Here is a 17450-nt window from a genome sequence, read left to right as displayed (position 1 = left end):
AGCTAATTATCTCACAAGCAGATACGATTCTCCTCAGGCTCCACCTCTCATTGCCGCTAGGCCCATGATGACCGACCGTCAGACCCCAACATAACTCATTCAGAGAGGTACAAGGCCTGGCTATACACCAAAGAGGTACAAGGTCTTGTTAATCTGTATCAGCAAGAATCCGGGGAGATACACATGTGAGTGAATTCTCAGCCTATCAGACTAAAGAGGGTGGAATATAAGACTTGATCCAGCCAAGTTCACTGATCGGTACAGTCACCTAATGCTTTGGCTGGAGCAGCCTTGAGTAGTATTTGTAATTTGCTAAATTGGCCAATGAAAGCCTGGACCTATTAGTGGCCAATAGCAGTGGCCCTTAAGAGATTTGAAGTGGGGTTCCCGGACTAGTAGTACCAGCAACACCTTGGAAGTTGTTAGAAAGGCAGATTCACCGACCCCAACCCAGACCTCCCAAATCTGAAACTGCGGGGAAAGGGCCCAGCAATCTGTGTTACAAGTGTCCTCCAGGGATCCCTGGGTGGCACAGCGGTTTGGCGCCTGCCTTTGGCCCAGGGCGCGATCCTGGAGACCCGGGATCGAATCCCACATCGGGCTCCCGGTGCATGGAGCCTGCTTCTCCCTCTGCCTGTGTCTCTGCCTCTCTCTCTCTGTGTGTGTGTGACTATCATACATAAATAAAAATTAAAAAAAAAAAAAAAAACAAAAAAACAAGTGTCCTCCAGCTGGCTGTGATAGACACTGAATTTTGAGGACCACCAGCCTACAATCAGGTCAAAATGCCAGGTCTTCTCCAGCATAAGGTCATCAAGAAAGAATTCCTAAGGCTCCAGGTAATGAGTATGTTGGAATGGATCTATTATATGCAACCTGCTCAGCCCTCCCTACCTGTACTCTCGGTGAGAACTGGAAGACTCGCTCCTTATTAGGGTTTCAATTGGTGAGGTGAGGACCAGCTCCCTATAGAACTCCATCACAGCCACTGGAGGTGACAGTGGGATGCTGGAATTGGTTCCCTAATTTCAGTGGGAATAATGGAGACTTTGAGTGGCAAAGGCCAGGTGCTTAACCAGCAGAGACACATAAGCCAAGAGCCTCGGTGGTGTGAGAGAGTCTCAGTCTGACAGAAGTGGAGGAAGGCTGAGTTACAGGCAAGATGGCGCCGAAGTAGAAGGCCCTGAACTCACTTCCTCAGGCACACACCAAATCTACACTTACTTAGAGAGCAAGTCCTCCTACAGAAGAACTTAGGGTTGACTGAGCAGCGTCTGCACAAAAAGAGGTACAAAGACCACACAGAGAAGGGCAAGAGAGCAGAAGGTAAGGGAGGGAGCCCTACCCTGAGCTCTGAACAGCAGCCAGGAGGGATGGACTGAGGGACCTCAGCCCTGGGGCATAGAAAAGAAGCTGCGGTTTAAAAGGGCACCTAGAATATAAAGGAACTAGCCCTAGAACACTGTCAAGCAGCGCAGGAGCTGCTAGAACTTTCTCTGGCTTGGAGGGGCTAAGCGTGTGCCACTGTTTACCTTGATAGCACAGATGGGAGCAAGGCGCAGACACCAAAGCTGGCTTGCCTCTTCAGTGAGCCCAGGGGGCCCCTGGGCCACACCATCCCATCAAGGCGGCCCCAGCTGAATACACCAAGACACCCTTAGTCAGCACTCACTGTAGCTCCAGCCATTTCCCCAAGGTGACACAGGTGCAAAACATCCCAGAACATTCCAGGCCTACGCCTGTTAAGCTCCAGACAGCTTGCCGTGACAGTCCTGGAGTTGAACACCCGGGACTCCTGGCCTGCCCCCACGTTGGCTCCAGCTGCCCTGCCAGGGCACCCCTGCACAGAGTGCCCTGGGGTTCCCCAGCTTACACCCGCTTCAGCTTCAGCTATCCTACCAGGGTGCCTTCTGTGCAGAGAGCGCCACTGATCTGTCAGGCCAAGACTCTCACACCACCTAGGCCCTGTGGCTTACCTGTCTCTGCTGGTTAAGCACCTGGCCTTTGCCACTCAAAGTCTCCATTATTCCCACTGACAATTTTCTTAAGGATGGAGAATGTGGCAGTTAGATGGGGTGGCAGAGGCTGGTATAAGAACAAGTGCCAAGGGGATCCCTGGGTGGCTCAGCGGTTTAGCGCCTGCCTTTGGCCCGGGGTGTGATCCTGGAGACCCGGGATTGAGTCCCACGTCGGGCTCCCTGCATGGAGCCTGCTCCTCCCTCTGCCTGTGTCTCTGTCTCTATCTCTGTCTCTGTCTCTCTTTGTCTCTAATGAATAAATAAATAAAATCTTAAAAAAAAAAAGAACAAGTGCTGTGACTTAATGCATGATGTTTGATGGCTGTGGTTTTATTGTGTAAGTCCCTCTGCAAAAGAAGCCCTGTCATGGTGATAGTTTTCAAAAACTATTATGAGAAATAAACTAGATAGACTGAAACATCTAATGTAAAACATGTATTTAAATTTGATCGATTCCTGGGGCACCTGGGTGGCTCAGTGTTTGAACGTCTGCCTTGGGCTCAGGTGGTGATCCCAGGGTCCTGGGATCGAGTCCTGCATCTGGCTCCCGGTAGGGAGCCTGCCTCTCCCTCTGCCTGTGTCTCTACCTTTCTTTGTGTCTTACCTTTTCTCTGTGTCTCTTTCTCTCATGAATAAACAAATGAAATCTAAATTTATTTATTTATTTATTCATTCATTCATTTATTCATTTCCTAAAATATAAAAATTGGCATTTTTAATTTTTTTTATATTTTTTTAAAGATTTATTTATTTATTTATTTATGATAGAGAGAGAGAGAGAGAGAGATAAGGAGAGAGGCAGAGACACAGGAGGAGGGAGAAGCAGGCTCCATACCGGGAGTCCAACGTGGGACTCGATCCCAGGACTCCAGGATTGCGCCCTGGGCCAAAGACAGGCACCAAACCGCTGAGCCACCCAGGGATCCCAGAACTGGCATTTTTTAAGAGTGCAGTATCTTTTTAAAGCTCAAGTATCTCATGCCTTGTTATTTTGGGTAACTTTTATCACTTCCAATCACTCTCAAACCAATATATAACTTTAACCTAAGCCCGTAACCACTGGGTTAAACAATTTGAATAAATTTGCAGTTTGTCCCTAAAACCAAATAAAACTAATAAAACTAAAATAATAATAATAATAAAACAAAATAGAACTAGGGGATGTAAAATGGAGAATCTCCTGCGTCCTCAGAAGGACAAAACTTAGGGACTAAAGGATTGATTTTCTGTAAATGTCTGAATTTTTTTTTTTTTTTTGGTGAGGGGCGAGGGGGGTGGCTTGAACCCGTGACCCTGAGGTCCAGACCTGAGCTAAGATCAAGAACCAGCCGCCTGACTGAGCCACCCAGGCGCCCCAGTAAATGTCTGATTTGAAGAAAATAGATAGTGTTGGAATTTTCTTAGATGAGGGCAGGTTGATTAGAGGTTGTCTCATATCAGCCTTGGGAAGTTTTGCCAGAGGCATGAACAAGAGAGGAGCCAGGCTGGGTTGGTCTCACAAAGTGGGCTGAGCTGAGGTTTGCTTGTGTGAATGACCAATTCTGTCTGCTGAGGAAAATTTTCAAAGATAGTCTCCATTTGTTTTTTAATTGAACTGACTCGAGCCCAGCTCTCCCCTCTCTACATTCCCTGCCCATAAACACAACCTACCCCAAACCCTCAACAGACTCATCAGTAGCTTGCTACAGTTTGCTTGTCCTGAATTGCAATTCCTCTGCTCTTCCTGAATAAACTTGTTTTTCCAGCTTACTTCTGTTTACCTCTTTATTTAGGCCAACAATGCCCATGGAGTGTTTTGAACCATACGGATCTGTGGCTCTGGCGGCTAGATGACGGCAGGGTCTCGGTGCTAAGACACTGCAACCTCCCCAAGTGCTGTCTACGCTCACCTATGGCCTCAGGGTGTTCCTCGTGACCAGGTAATGGCAGAGGCCTGGAATTGGCCTGAGCTGTTTGTTTTGCTAAAGTATTTGCAGGGCACTGACCCTTGGTCGAGTCACGAAAAATAATTCATAGTATTGCTTGATAACCATGGTTCTCATAACTTTCAGGGAGCTTTCTACTGGTTCTTAATGTTGTTTATTGATGATAGTGAGATTCATTTTTTGCACCCAGTCTCATTCGAGACTCCCTGGGAGACTCTGGCTTGATGGGTGGTGGAATTATCTGCTGAGAGACAACATTCTGCAAGATTGGGATGCTTGTCCTACAAGACACAATATGTCCCTTAAACCAGTGGCCACCATGTGGTGCCATATGCAGTCCAAGAACCATGGGGTGGAGGTAAGAATGGGCTCTTTTGCTACTATTCCTAACAACCCACTAGAAAAATGTTTACCTCCTATCTCCCCACAACCTTGAAACTGGTGAGCTAAAGATTCTGGTACCCAAAGAGGAAAAGTTGTTACCAGGGAATACAGTCATGATTCTGATGAAATCAGAATCTGAAATGGCCCTAGCTCATTTGGGGCTCTGTATGCCACTGAGTCATCATGCAAAGAACGGAGTTCACAGTACTGGGTGGGAGTGTTGATCCTGGTACCAGGGTGAAACAGGGTTGCTGCTACTGAATGAGGGGAAGGAGGACAGTGTCTAAAATGAGGGGCCTCGGGCAGCCCTGGTGGCGCAGCGGTTTAACGCCGCCTGCAGCCCAGGGCGTGATCCTGGAGACCCTGGGTCGAGTCCCACGTCAGGCTCTCTGCATGGAGCCTGCTTCTCCCTCTGCCTGTGTCTCTGCCTGTGTGTGTGTGTGTGTGTGTGTGTGTGTCTCTATGAATGAATAAATAAATAAAAGTTTTTTAAAAATCTTAAAATAAGGGGCCTCACTTGAGTACCCCTGCATCCAATTGTCCTCATCAATGGAAAACTGGGGTAACCCCAAAAATGAGGTAACCAAGGACTCAGATCCTGCAAGAATAAAGATTCAGGTCATCCCACTTGGTAAAGAACCCTGTCCAAAAAAGTGCCAGCAGAGGCAAAAGAGAACAGAGAATGGGAGCTATAAGAAGGCATTTAGGATTACCTTGGCCTTGGTGGGGCGATTGTCATGGCCATATTTCTTTTTCTCCCTTTCACTCGTTACTGGAGTGTCTGAGGAACTAGTGTTTTCAGCTGGAAGTATGACCAGTTAACATTATCCCCTGATAATATGATCGCTAGTGGGACAGTGTGGGTCCCCTGTGTTGGAGAGACAATATTTTCACCTAGAAAAAGGTCTAAGGTGGATGCTGGGGGGTTACTCCTACTAAGGAGTAGACTGTGCCATTGACCTTTTTATTTTTTATTTTTTTAAGATTTTGTTTATTTATTTATGAGGGACACAGAGAGACAGGCAGAAACATAGGCAGAGGGAGAAGCAGGTTCCCTGTGGGGAGCCCGAAGTGGGACTCGATCCCAGGACCCTGGGATCACGATCTGAGCCATAGGCAGATGCTCAACCACTGAGCCACTCAGGAGCCCCTCATTGACCTCTTCTTTGCCCTCGAGATCTACCCTGACCCCTGTCACCTTCTCCACTCTGCCCTCTGCTCTAGGAGCCCGACCCGTGTGGTCCACATCCAGTGTCTTCTGTGTCCTGGGAGAGCCCACAGGAGACAGGAGAGAGAGTGTGTGTGTGTGTGGGGGGGGATCAGGTGGTTTATACACATGGCCTTGCATGGGCCCTGTCCCTCAACCAAGGTCATGTCTTCTCTCACGAGCCTTGTGGTGCAGCTCCCTCCCTGTGGAGGCTGGTGGCCATCCCCTCCCTCCTCCCTTCCAGCCTCGCCATGGCAATACTTGGCCACTACTGAACTTGGGCTGCTGCCCTTTCCCTTGTGGTTCCCTGACACCCACATCGTTTTTGTAAATAAACCCTCCTCATTATCCTATTTTGAATGTGCCATCTGTTTCCTGTTGGGAGACTGACTGATGCAGTGGGTTTTATGCCAAAATTACTCTGCTAACAGTTTCATATTTAAACTTCAACTTGTGGTGTCCTGGCATTTCCCCCTGCTGCCTTATCTGGGGGCTGTTTGAGCCCCATAGGAGGGTCTGCCCCACGCCAAGCTAAAGGGTGAAATAAGACAATGTAAGACCTCAGCACAGCCCCTGTACAGACTCTGAAAATGCTAGAAGGAGCTCCCCCCACCCCCAACTGCCCCATCGCTGTCTTCAGTGTGCCAGCCTCCGCACTGCACACAAGGCTGTGGGGGTGGGGAGTTGACATGTTTTGTGACCTGTCATGCGTGTTAGCAATTTGAGTAGGAAGGGTTAACCTTGAGAAATTTGGCCAAAAATGACTATCTTATCGAATGATTATTTTATTGCTCAATTATTAAATTTTCAGACACTTACAAAAGGCAAGAAGGGAAAACATATATTTTTTTAAAGATTTTATTTATTTATTCAAGAGACACACAGAGAGAGGCAGAGACACAGGCAGAAGGAGAAGCAGGCTCCCTGTGGGGAGCCTGATGCGGACTCGATCCCAGGACCCCGGGATCACGCCCTGAGCCAAAGGCAAATGCTCAACCGCTGAGCCACCCAGGCGTCCCGGAAAATACATATTTTAATACATTTGGAAACAAAGTGGGCTCTAGGCAGGGTGAACCCAGTCCCGGCAGCAAGCAGGGGCAGATTTCCCACGAAGTTAACGACGCTTCAGCCCCAGAGCCCCTCCTGCACGTGAGGCCCCTCTAAGGTCCCATACCTAACTTCCCATTCGTAATTTGATCCTTCGTCTTAAAGAGAGCTCCTTCCCCAAATTGTTTAAGCTTCTGGCCCCACAAATCTTGGGGACCCACCCCAAGGAAGTTATGACATTTGGTGGCCTCTCCGGGACACAGTGAAGTTCTGTTTGGCCTTCTTGGCTGCCAGCTCACACCAACAGAAGTCACATGTATTCTGGATGAATCTGAACAAAATAGGGGCCTCAGGCAGATGTGTGCCATTCTGTAGGACAGGCAGGGCCACAGCCTGGCACGTGACCACCCTCAGTCTCTGCACAATCAAGAATGTGTGGGATTACAGATGCAGACTCTTGCCCACCTTCCGCAGCAGAAGGGCACGGGCACAGGCACATACTTTCCAGAGCACCTACAGTTAGCTGACACCGCCCCACACACCCCCGCCCCACACATCATGACAACCATTACCCGCGACCTCTGACCTCTGCTGCTTTACTTCATGGCAGGAGAGTTGTCCTCAGCTACTCAATGCCAGGGCCAAAGGCCTCAACTTTCTGTTATTCAGAAAGAATGTCATCTAATTTGTATCAAAAGCCTAACATTTGTGAATCCTTTGACTGTGATTCTAAGCCTAGGAATCATACTCAGCCATAAGAAAGAATGAAATGTTGGCATTTGTGACCACCTGGATAGACTCAGAGGCATTGTGCTCAGTGAAATAAGCCAGACACAAAAAAGACAAATACTGTGTAATTCCACTTATATAAAGAATCATAGAGGCATCTGGGTGGCTCAGTGGGTTAAGCCTTCCATTCTTGGTTTCAGCTCAGGTCATGATCTCAGGGTCCTGAGATCTAGCCCTGCATTGGGCTCCATGCTTAAGAGAGAGTCTGCTTGGGATTCTCTCTCTCTCTCTCTCCCTCTGCCTCCCCACTCCTCTCGCATTCTCTCTCTAATAAATGAATAAATCATTAAAAAAAGAAGAAGAAGAACCAGGGGCGCCTGGGTGGCTCAGTGGTTGAGCGTCTGCCTTTGGCTCAGGTCATGATCCAGGGGTCCTGGGACCAAGTCCCACATCGGGCTCCCCGCAGGGAGCCTGCTTCTCCCTCTGCCTCTTGCTCTGTGTCTCTCATGAATAAATGAATAAAATCTTAAAAAGAAAAAAAAAACACATAAATTCCCAGAGACAGAAAGTAGAATGGAATGATGGTTGCCAGGGGCTGCGGGGAGGAGGATCAGAGTTATTGATTAATGGGCATAGAGTTTTAGTTTGGAAAGATGAAAAAGTTCTATGAATGGATGGTGGTGATGGCCACACAGCACTGTGAATGTAACTTGATACCACTGAACCATATGCTTAAAAATGGTGAAAATGGTAAACTTTGTATTATGTATATTTTACCACAATAAAAATAACATGCAAAGCAATACTATACATAGTTTGTAGGTGTATACAGCAAAAGCAGAAAGACACGTATGAGAATGGTAAACTGTAAAATCAGGAAAGCAGTTACACAGAGGCGGCAGGAATGCTGGTAGGCATGAGCAGACAGGATGCTGTAGTTGCACCTGGGTGTTTCCATTCTAAAAACAAGTTATGAAGAAAATAGGACAAAGCTAGGTGGTAGGCATACATGTTTCCCATTATCATACTCCAAAATTTATTTATTTATTTATTTATTTATTTTTAAAGATTTTATTTATTCATGAGAGACGAGAGAGAGAGGCAGAGACATAAGCAGAGGGAGGAGCAGGTTCCCTGCGGGGAGCCCGATGCAGGACTTGATCCCAGAACCCCTGGATCACAATCTGAGTTGAATGCAGATGCTCAACCACTGAGCCACCCAGGCGTCCCACTCTAAATTTTTTTAAAGATTAATTTTATTTATTTTTTGGGGGGAGGAGAGGGAGAGAGAGACTCTTCAAGCAGACTCCCCACTGAGTGCAGAGCCCTACCTGGAGCTCAACCATGACCCTGAACCCTGAGATCACGACCTGAACCTAAACCAAGGGTCAGACACTCAACCAACTAAGCCATCCAGGCACCCCAATATGCTCTAAAATTTTTAATATGCTTTGAGTTTTTCATAATCTGAAGGGACAAGATATCACATATGCCGGGTGAGTAGGAGTCATGCCGCAGCCCTGTCTGCACTATGCGCACCGATGGCCTCTTTGGAGACCTGACCCTAGAACGAGCACCCACTCTCCTCGTGTCATCTGAGTGGCCTCCACTTATCCGCCAAGTCTGGAGCAGAGCCCAGAAGTCATGACGTTGGAACCTCCTTCCAGGCCCAACCTCCGCAGGCTGAGCAAAGCACATCCTTCTTGCAGGAATCCCCGGGAGTGGGAGGACAGGGAAACTACCCGAGGAATCCAAGCTACCGACTGGCCTCGTGTGGGAGCCAAGGGCGCTGGGGGCTGCCTTCCATGGGGAAATGGGCCACCATCCCTGTCCCGCAGGCGGCCGGGCTCACATTATACCAGCCTCACTGCACCAGGGGCTTGTAGGGAACAAGTCAGGGCGTCTAGAAAGGATTTCCGTGCTGACAGGGTTGTTAGAGCCCCACGTCACCTACCAAGCACCACTCCTGGCCCATGAGCCTGAGACAGGCCTATAGCCTGCAACCAACCCTCGTGCTCCTGACAGGGTCTCCCCTGCTGCGCGCAGCCGAGGGCCGCTGTGGATGGGCTTGCTCAGCGCGTCGCCCTTGTCCCTCCTCACTTCCAAGCAGGTGGCCAAGCCCAGAGGCTCGCCTGGACTCCAGCCGAGGACAGTCTTACCTCGTTGCCACAAGGCCTGCCTTGACGCTGATCTTTGCCTCTCTGACCACCAGTTAATCTCAGGAGTCATGCTCAGGTGGTTGTCCGCTGTCCTACCTCAGGCTGCACGTCTCTGTGATACATGCTTCAGAGCACAAAGGCCGCTGACCCAACAGCCCTGTGGTGACTGGCTGACAGGCAGCTCCCCCAGGGGAGGCCTGGCCTCAAACGCAGCTTCTCTGGAGCCCTCGGAGCGTGGGTCAGCTCCGCCATGTGAGGCCTGCACGGCGGAGTGAAGGGGACGGTCATTCTCCCGGCCTCGAGCTGCTGGGATGGAGTCAAGTGGGACGTCTCTGCCCATGAACAGAACAGGTGCACCCCTTGCCTGGCTACCTGCACGCCCAAAACTCATCATCCCTAGTTCTTCCAGCAGCCTCTGGAAGACATCCCATCCCCCACGCACAAACGAAGAAGCTCAAAGAGTTGACATGAGTTGCCCACACTCCCGGAGACCAGATGTTACAGGACCGCGGCAGGTTGGGGGGAGTGTGTGTCCCTGAGAACCCCCTGCTCCCAAGCAGCCTCAGTCGGCGGGCCCAGAGAGCGGATCCGGGGGCGGGGGGCGCCCCTGTGGTGCCGGGCTCAGGGCCGGGGCGCAGGTGTCCGAGGCCGGCTGGCAGGCGGCGCCCAGCGAGCCCGGGAGTGGGCGGTGTTCTGTTCAAGGTGGCAGAGGTGCACAGCTGGGACCGGGCCTGCGCCTTACATACCAGATTGTTCCTCGCCTGCCCTTTTGTTTTTTTAACGCCTCACCACAATAGAAACTGCTTATCTGCAGGTGGGCGGCTATTCTGAGAGCTCCAACAGGCAGCAGCGACAGCGACAGCGACAGCGACCGGTGGCTGGTGGCTTTGAGTCGGGGAGTCAGAGCAGATCACTCAGCCGCCTGTCGCCCGGCCCACCTGCTCTTGTCTGAAGCCACATCGCGTCTGCTGCTGCTGCTGCTACTGTTGCTACTGCTGCTACTGCTACAGTCCCAGCCCCAGCCGCCCCAGGCCCTTTCCCCTCCTGTAACCAGATGGGCCACACCAAGCAGATTGATGGACTCTCACTTAAGCTTCCAAATGATCTTATTATGAACTGAAGCACAACACAGGAAAGTGCATAAACCCCGTCTGGCAGTGTACAGATTGTTGTAAAGCAAACAGCTGGTCATTGGGGTACGAAATGGAGCCTTACCAGCACCCCATAGGCTGGACATGTTACTTTCCAGCCACACCTCATGCTGGCCTCCTTGCTCCTGGAGACTCCAGGAATTGTTTTCGTGCACGATGTTGAGGAGTCCAGGGATCTGCAACAATCTCTGTGACACAAGGCTGTGAGGGAGGTGATCGATGCACCAGCTCGGCATCACCTGATATGGATGGATATACGGATCCAGGGAGGGAGGGAGGGAGGGAGGGAGACAGACAGATGGACCTGTCTGCTCCTCACACCTGAGATTAGGCCAAGCAGGCGGGAGCCCCACGAGACTGCCGGGACATGAGGACGCGGCTGGTCGTGTGATGGGAGTGAAGGAATACAGTGTACTGACCGGAAGGCCTCAGCAGAAGGAACTGGTAGACACTTTATTTGGCCAGGAGTGATGAAAAACTGAAAACGAGTGGCTTCAACAACTAAGGGGTTTGTTTTCCTCGTATAACGGGGCGCCGCAGGCTGTCATGACTCAAAGGTGCCACTGATGGGCAGCCTGGGTGGCTCAGCGGTTTAGCGCCTGCCTTCAGTCGGGGGTGTGATCCTGGGGACCCGGGGTCGAGTCCCACATCGGGCTCCCTACGTGGAGCCTGCTTCTCCCTCTGCCTGTGTCTCTGCATCTCTCTCTCTCTCTCTGTGTCTCTCATGAATAAATAAATAAAAATCTTAAAAACAAAAACAAAGGTGCCACTGACAGCCCAGCCTCTCTCCAACTTTCTGCTCTGCACCTTAAGCGTATGGTTCAGCCTCAGGTTTATGCTTCATGGTTGCACGGTGGCTTCTGCCCTTCCTGGGACCTCATCTATGCTCAAGGCAGGCAGGCAGGAAGGGGAAGAGCAAAGGGCAAAGCCAAGGACTCTTTACCCTTTCAAGGAGCCCCTTCTTTCCAGTGACCTCCGCTTGCCTCTCTTTTGTCAGAAATGTGTCCTTGGCCACCTCTCCCCACAGGGGAGCCTGGGAAACCAACTTTTTAAAAAAAGAGTTGGTCACATTGCTACCCCAGAACAGACAGTGAAGTGGGAACTCGTAGTGTTCTTCCTCAAAGAAATACTTGGGAGTCGGGGCAGTGAGAACCACCCCCTGTCTCCCCAGTTTGGTGGGTCCAGTAAGTAGCCACAGGGCTCCCGTTCAGTGGGGCTGTGGAAGTCTGGGCCCAGAGCTGGATTATGGAGGACGTGGGAAAAGTCTGAGCCATCTTTTGGGGCTGCTTCTCACTCCTTCTACCATGCAGCCTGCAACCTTACTGCAAAATCGAAGCCGAGTAAATATTTTAAGGTGTTGTCCCCGCCCCATGATGACGCTCCTGCTTGTCTATGTGTTAAGATGAGCTAAGTGTTAAGACCTGAGTGAGGGCATCCAAGAAGTACAGGGCACAGACATCCCGAGAGCAGCCAGGAAGTGCATCCTCGTGGGCCGAGGCCCAAACCAGATCTAGAGAAGAACAGTCAGGGCATTATGCTCATCCACCACCCAGAGTTATTCGATAGAATATTTTTCTTTTTTTTTTTTAAGATTTTATTTATTTATTCATGAGACACAGAGAGAGAGAGAGGCAGAGACACGGGCAGAGGGAGAAGCAGGCTCTGTGCAGGGAGCCTGATGCGGGACACGATCCCAGAACTCCAGGATCACGCCCTGGGCCAAAGGCAGGTGCTAAATTGCTGAGCCACCCAAGGATCCCTAAATAAATTAAATAAATAAATATGTAAAACATCTCTCATGGACATTTGCAAATATTGCTAACCCCACTGCTCACAGGGCACCTGAATTTTGCTGCCACCTTGTCTGTGGTTACGGAATCCCTGGCTGGGCAGGGTGGTGCCCAGGAGTCTGAGTGTGGTGGGAGCCCCTGACCCTGTGCCCTGTTCCCACAGAGAGCGGAAGTCCCAGTGGTTGAGGTGAGAACGTGAGGCTGCCCTGGGTGGGCAGAGGCAGCCACAGGCAGCTGCAACAGACTAGTGCCTGCCCCCGATGCACCCTTATCGCTGTTTCTGCAAAAATTGCTGCCATGTGCAGAAATATAGAAACGTGCAAAGTCTGAGAGCCAGTGCTCAGGAGTCATCCCCAACCCTCCCATGGAGGCAAACGGCCCTAGTGACTCAGCCCCAGCCCAACCATGCACATCTTTCAGGCAATTCAGGGTTAAAGAGACAGAGAGAGAGAGAGAGAGAGAGGCGTTTTTGATGCACAGATGGCTGTGGTTTGAGCAGGCGAGCAGCGGGAGGGGTCTCGAGGCTCCTTGTCTCCTCTAAGCCTTGGCCCGCAGGTGGGTCTCACCTTGGGAGGACCAGGGGGTGCTGCCGGCTGGTGGCCAAGCTGCAAAGCAGCAAAGCCCCCACGGTGGTCTTCCTGGTCTGCTGTTCTCCCGGTCCTCACTGTGCCAGCACCCCCCTCTTGCCAGGACAGAGCTCTCCCACCCCTGCTGTCCCCACAGGCCCCAGCCCCCAGTTCTGGTGTCTCTGTCCTCTGGGGCCTCTCCTGCCCCAGGGATGGCCGAGGACAGGAGGGCCGCAGCCACTGCCTCGCCAATACCTCGGGACAAGTTTCTTCAGCAGCCTTCCTGTGTCCTTATGCAGCCTCGCTGGGGAGCAGGGAGCCAGGAGACCTGTGCCAGTGTGGGGCCACCCTGCCCCCAGGGCTTCCATGGGCACCCACCTCCTCAGCATCAGCCTCCGAGAGTCGGGGTCCATCCCTGGCCCTCAAACCAGGTGAACAGCAGGAGCCTGAGAGGCTGGCAGGCAGCTCCTTACCTGGGTCCCCCATAAGGGACGGCGTAGTGATTCAGGACGTAGCTCTTCCCCCCCGAGCTCACAGAGACGATCCTGTTCTGCGTCCAGAAGTCCAATTCCAAGGCCAGGGTCCCGATGCTGTCCCTGGGACAGGAGCCAGGCCCCACCTCAGCCCAGGCCCGCGCCCTGAGGCCCGCCCTGGGAGGTCCTGGGGAGGGGGCGTGCGGGGCGGCGGGGGGACGGGGCGCCCACCGGAGGAAGGCCGTGTCGTTGGTGTGGCTCACGTAGCGGTCCATCATGAGGGTCAGGAGCGGGGGCTGGCTCCGCTGCAGGTAGTACACGCGGGCCCCGTTCGGGACGTGGCCGTAGCTGCCAACAAGGGGGCCTGCTGGGTGCCTCTGCCCCGCGGCCGAGGCCAAGGCCCACCCACGGGCTCCTCTGCCCCAGCCTTGGGGTGCCCGCCCCCTCTTACATTCGCACCAGCTCCAGGAAGTTCTGCAGCATGCCCTTCACCGTCCCGGGCATCTCGGAGAGGAGCAGCCCTTCCATCACCCAGTAGGAGTCCCTGGGGAAAGGGACAGCTCAGCCACCCCTGCACCCCCGGGCCAGTCAGGGTGCCCCCCCTGCTCAGGACGGCCTCCTGCCCTGGGCTCCCCCTGCAGCCCTGGCCCCTCACCAGTAGTAGAATTCGGTGAAGCGCCCCCCAGGCACGATGAAGGGGTGTGCTGCGTAGATGAGAGAGAACTGCTCCGGGTGGCTGAGGACCTCGGGCTTCACCTGCGGTCAGGGGAGAGGGCACAGGGCCCCCGCGGCCCCCACGGTGTCGAGGCTGGAGGAGGCCGGGCCGTGGAGGCCCTGGCAGCTCTGGGCTCTGGAGCCAGGCAGCCGGGCATGGGTGCTGTCTCTGGGGCGGGTCAGCCGTGTGGCTTTGGCCAAGGCCTGAGGCCCTGGGAGCCTGGTCTGCTCGGCCCCCCATGCTGGCCTCTGGGGTCCCTGCTAACTCAGCCTGGCACTGGCAGGTGCTCACCAAGCAGTGGCTATCATTAGGACCAGGAAGGGGGGACCGTGTCCTCCACTGCCCTTCCCTATCTCTGCTGCCACCGCCAAACCAGGCCCCAGAGACCCAAGGCTCCCACGCTCCATCTGAGGTGTTGAGTGTGAAAAAAAATTTTTTTAAAGATTTTATTTATTTATTCATTCATTCATGAGAGGCAGACAGAGACATAGGCAGAAGGAGAGGCAGGCTCCCGGTGTGGAACCCAGGCAAGACCCAATCCCAGGACCCCAGGATCATGACCCGAGCCAAACACAGATGCTCAACCACTAGAGCCACCCAGGCGCCCCTGGAGTATGAAAATTAAAGAAAGGACTCAGGAGGCCAGCAGGTGAAACTCTCCACCCTAACACTCCTTTTCAATTGCAGACCTCAACTCACAGGTGGATACGGCCTTATGATCCCAGCAAGAGGGGAAGGTTTCTTCTGTCCCAGCAACAGCCCAGCCAGTGAGAGACAGCCACGACTGAGCCAATGAAAAGCTACCACACTCAGAACTCCCAGTTTCCTCCAATAGGCTTTTTATTTATAACAACATTCTCAGCATCCCTCTTTCCTCCATACAAGAGCCCGATTCTCCTGTGTTGTGCTAAGTTGCTCATGGTTTTCATGTAGCTTACTCATCCCAGATCATAGATGTTTGCTATTCCTAAATTAACCCATTTTTGCTGGTGAAATAATCGGCAGTTTTATTTATTTGTAAGGTTATTTTTTAAAAGATTTTATTTATTTATTCATGAGAGAGAGAGAAAGAGAGAGAGAGAGAGAGAGAGGGAGGCAGAGATACAGGCAGAGGGAGAAGCAAGCTCCATGCAGGGAGCCTGGCATGGGACTCCATCCCAGGTCTCCAGGATCACACCCTGGGCTGAAGATGGTGCTAAACTGCTGAGCCACCCGGGCTGCCCAGTAAGGTTATTTTTAACAGGAGGAAACCCCACGCCTTTTCCCCGGGGAACCAGACATACCTGATTGTGGCCTTGGGAGAACAACTGTAGGACCAGGATGTGGGGCTTGCTGGGTGCCTCTGCCAGGTATTTTCTCTGTTCGTTGCCTCTTGGTTCTGTACCAGTGAGTGTGGTTTCAGTGAGAGAGGGGTCGGCTCTGTTATTTGGGGGCGGGGGTAGTAGAACAGAGCCTGGGTTTGTTCCTGTGGGGCTGGGTAAGGAGGAGCCCAGAGCACCACTCTGTGCCAGAGGTGTCACGGCCCTGGGGCTGGCCAGGAGGACAGATGCTGTACAGCCTTGGGCACACCACTGCCCTCTCTGAGCCTCAAAGAGAAAGAGTCTAACAGACTGTGCTGACCACAGGCCACAATCATCAGTGGCAACTATTCCTGAGCAGGGGCGTGGTCTGACTAGCTCAGGGAAGGAAGAGCCCAGCTGAGGAGGAAATAATTAGGCATGAAAGGTAGGGGGTAGCCAGGAGGTGGCAAGACAATTTAGGTTGGCCTGGGGAGAGGTTGGTGAGGATTTCAGGGAAGAGGTGAAGAGTTAGAAGTAGACTTTGTTCTTTTATCCCCCTGCCGCCGCCCATCCCAAATTTCTTTCTAGAGAGCTGCCTTAGGGTACGAGGGTTGGGACCTTCTATCTAAACCTAGTTTCACCCCCAGAATACGCCTCCAAAGCCATGAATCACTGAAATTTGCAGAAATTGCGCTGGGCTGTTTTGAAGGCCATTCTATGAAATGAGGAGAAAGGTCCCTGATTTGACTATGACCTTGAACATGGAAGGACGTAGGACTTGACCCATTCAGACACACCTCGTTCTGGGACAGCTGCTTCTCTGTTCTGGGCGTCACGGACAAGGCTCTGAAATATCTGAGGTGAGGGGGGCAGCAGGGCGGGCTGGTACACTGCGGGCAGGACCACCTGCTCTCTCCCTGACTCTGAGCTAGTGACCTCTGGCAAGGGGCAGCCACCCCCTCCTGCTCCACCCCTCGGTCTGAGCCTGCGGGTCCCACTGGAGCCACCAGGGGGCAGCTGCGAGCCAAGAGAAAAGCCCAAGAAGGGGGACACCTGGCTTTAGGGGCGCCCAGCCAGCCTCTTGGCTCCTCATCCAGACCCCATCCAGTCATAGGAATGTCCGGAACCTTTCAGGACAGCCAGATCTTGACCTACCAGTACGGGATCCCGACCTCTCTCCAGAACACAGGCCAGCAGTGGGACTTCCCCAATGCCTGGGCCCCCCTGCAGGACCTGGTCATCAGAGGTAGGGAGGCAGGGATGGGGCATAACCCAGGGCCTTACCCCTTGCACCTTGCTGACCCCTTGGGTCAGCCTCCCGGTGCTGGGGAGGTGTGAACAAAAGCCATGGGGGCCTTTCTCTGGCTCTTCTGTTCTCTGGTTTCCCGCCCAGCAGACATTTGTGTCCACCCTCACCTGTCAGGGGAACCAGCCCTCCTTTCTCCCTCCAAACTTGGGCCCTGGGTGAGGAACACATTGGCTTTTCACGGGGTTCACAATGAAGGTCTTAGGACCTGGGCCTCTCTCTCTCTCCTTGGGGAGAGTAAGGCTCAGGCCTCAGCTGGCCCTGGGATGAGGACTCAGGAGATTCAGGGTCCTGCCTCGGGTGGGGTCCAGGTCTGGCCAAGTCTCCCTCACCTCAGGCCCAGGAAGTAGCTTTCCAGCTGGCTCAGAACTGGGTCCGAACCAACTTTGAGGTCTACTCCAGAGATTCGGCCATGTATGAGAAGGTGAGCTGCTCCTGAGCCCAGACGCTCCTGGGGCTCCTCCCCCTGGGGAGCAGGGGAGGGCGGGGATCGCCAGGCTTTGCAAAGCCCAGGGACAGTGGTGACGCCCGGTGGTCATTCTCAGGCACTGCAGGGGCGGGAGCTGCAGGCCAGAGCCCCTTCTCCCAAAGAGGCTCACATGTGTTGCTCCCCCTGGAGGGCTGGGATTGGGAGCCTGGGGGCCTTGCCGACCTTACAGCCTGTCCTGTTCTCAGTATGACATCAGCAATGGTGGTCAGC

General features: G+C 52.8%; 1 protein-coding gene across 1 annotated transcript; it reads right to left on the bottom strand.

The window, feature by feature from the left end:
- Positions 1-12222: 12222 nt before the first annotated feature.
- Positions 12223-16548, bottom strand: LOC144304684 (uncharacterized). The gene is made up of 8 exons (XM_077883208.1): positions 16544-16548; positions 16242-16299; positions 15448-15861; positions 14105-14205; positions 13901-13993; positions 13681-13797; positions 13450-13572; positions 12223-12379 (listed from the first exon to the last, which is right to left on the bottom strand). The coding sequence occupies exons 1-8, from the start codon at positions 16546-16548 to the stop codon at positions 12328-12330; spliced, it is 963 nt and encodes a 320-aa protein (XP_077739334.1). The 3' UTR covers positions 12223-12327.
- Positions 16549-17450: the final 902 nt, after the last annotated feature.

This window comes from Canis aureus, chromosome 3 (genome assembly GCF_053574225.1).
Source record: "Canis aureus isolate CA01 chromosome 3, VMU_Caureus_v.1.0, whole genome shotgun sequence".
Taxonomy (NCBI): domain Eukaryota; kingdom Metazoa; phylum Chordata; class Mammalia; order Carnivora; family Canidae; genus Canis; species Canis aureus.
This window is presented reverse-complemented; position numbering and strand designations above follow the sequence as displayed.

Bases quoted from the DNA above. Each gene is read 5' to 3' on its own strand.
- LOC144304684 (XM_077883208.1), bottom strand. The intron at 13,994-14,104 runs GTGAGGGGCCAG...CCCTTTCCCCAG, and splicing joins TTCACCGAATTCTACTACTG to GGACTCCTACTGGGTGATGG. The intron at 12,380-13,449 runs GTAAGGAGCTGC...TAATTTATTTAG, and splicing joins GTCCCTTATGGGGGACCCAG to GGATCCTTGGGTGGCTCAGC.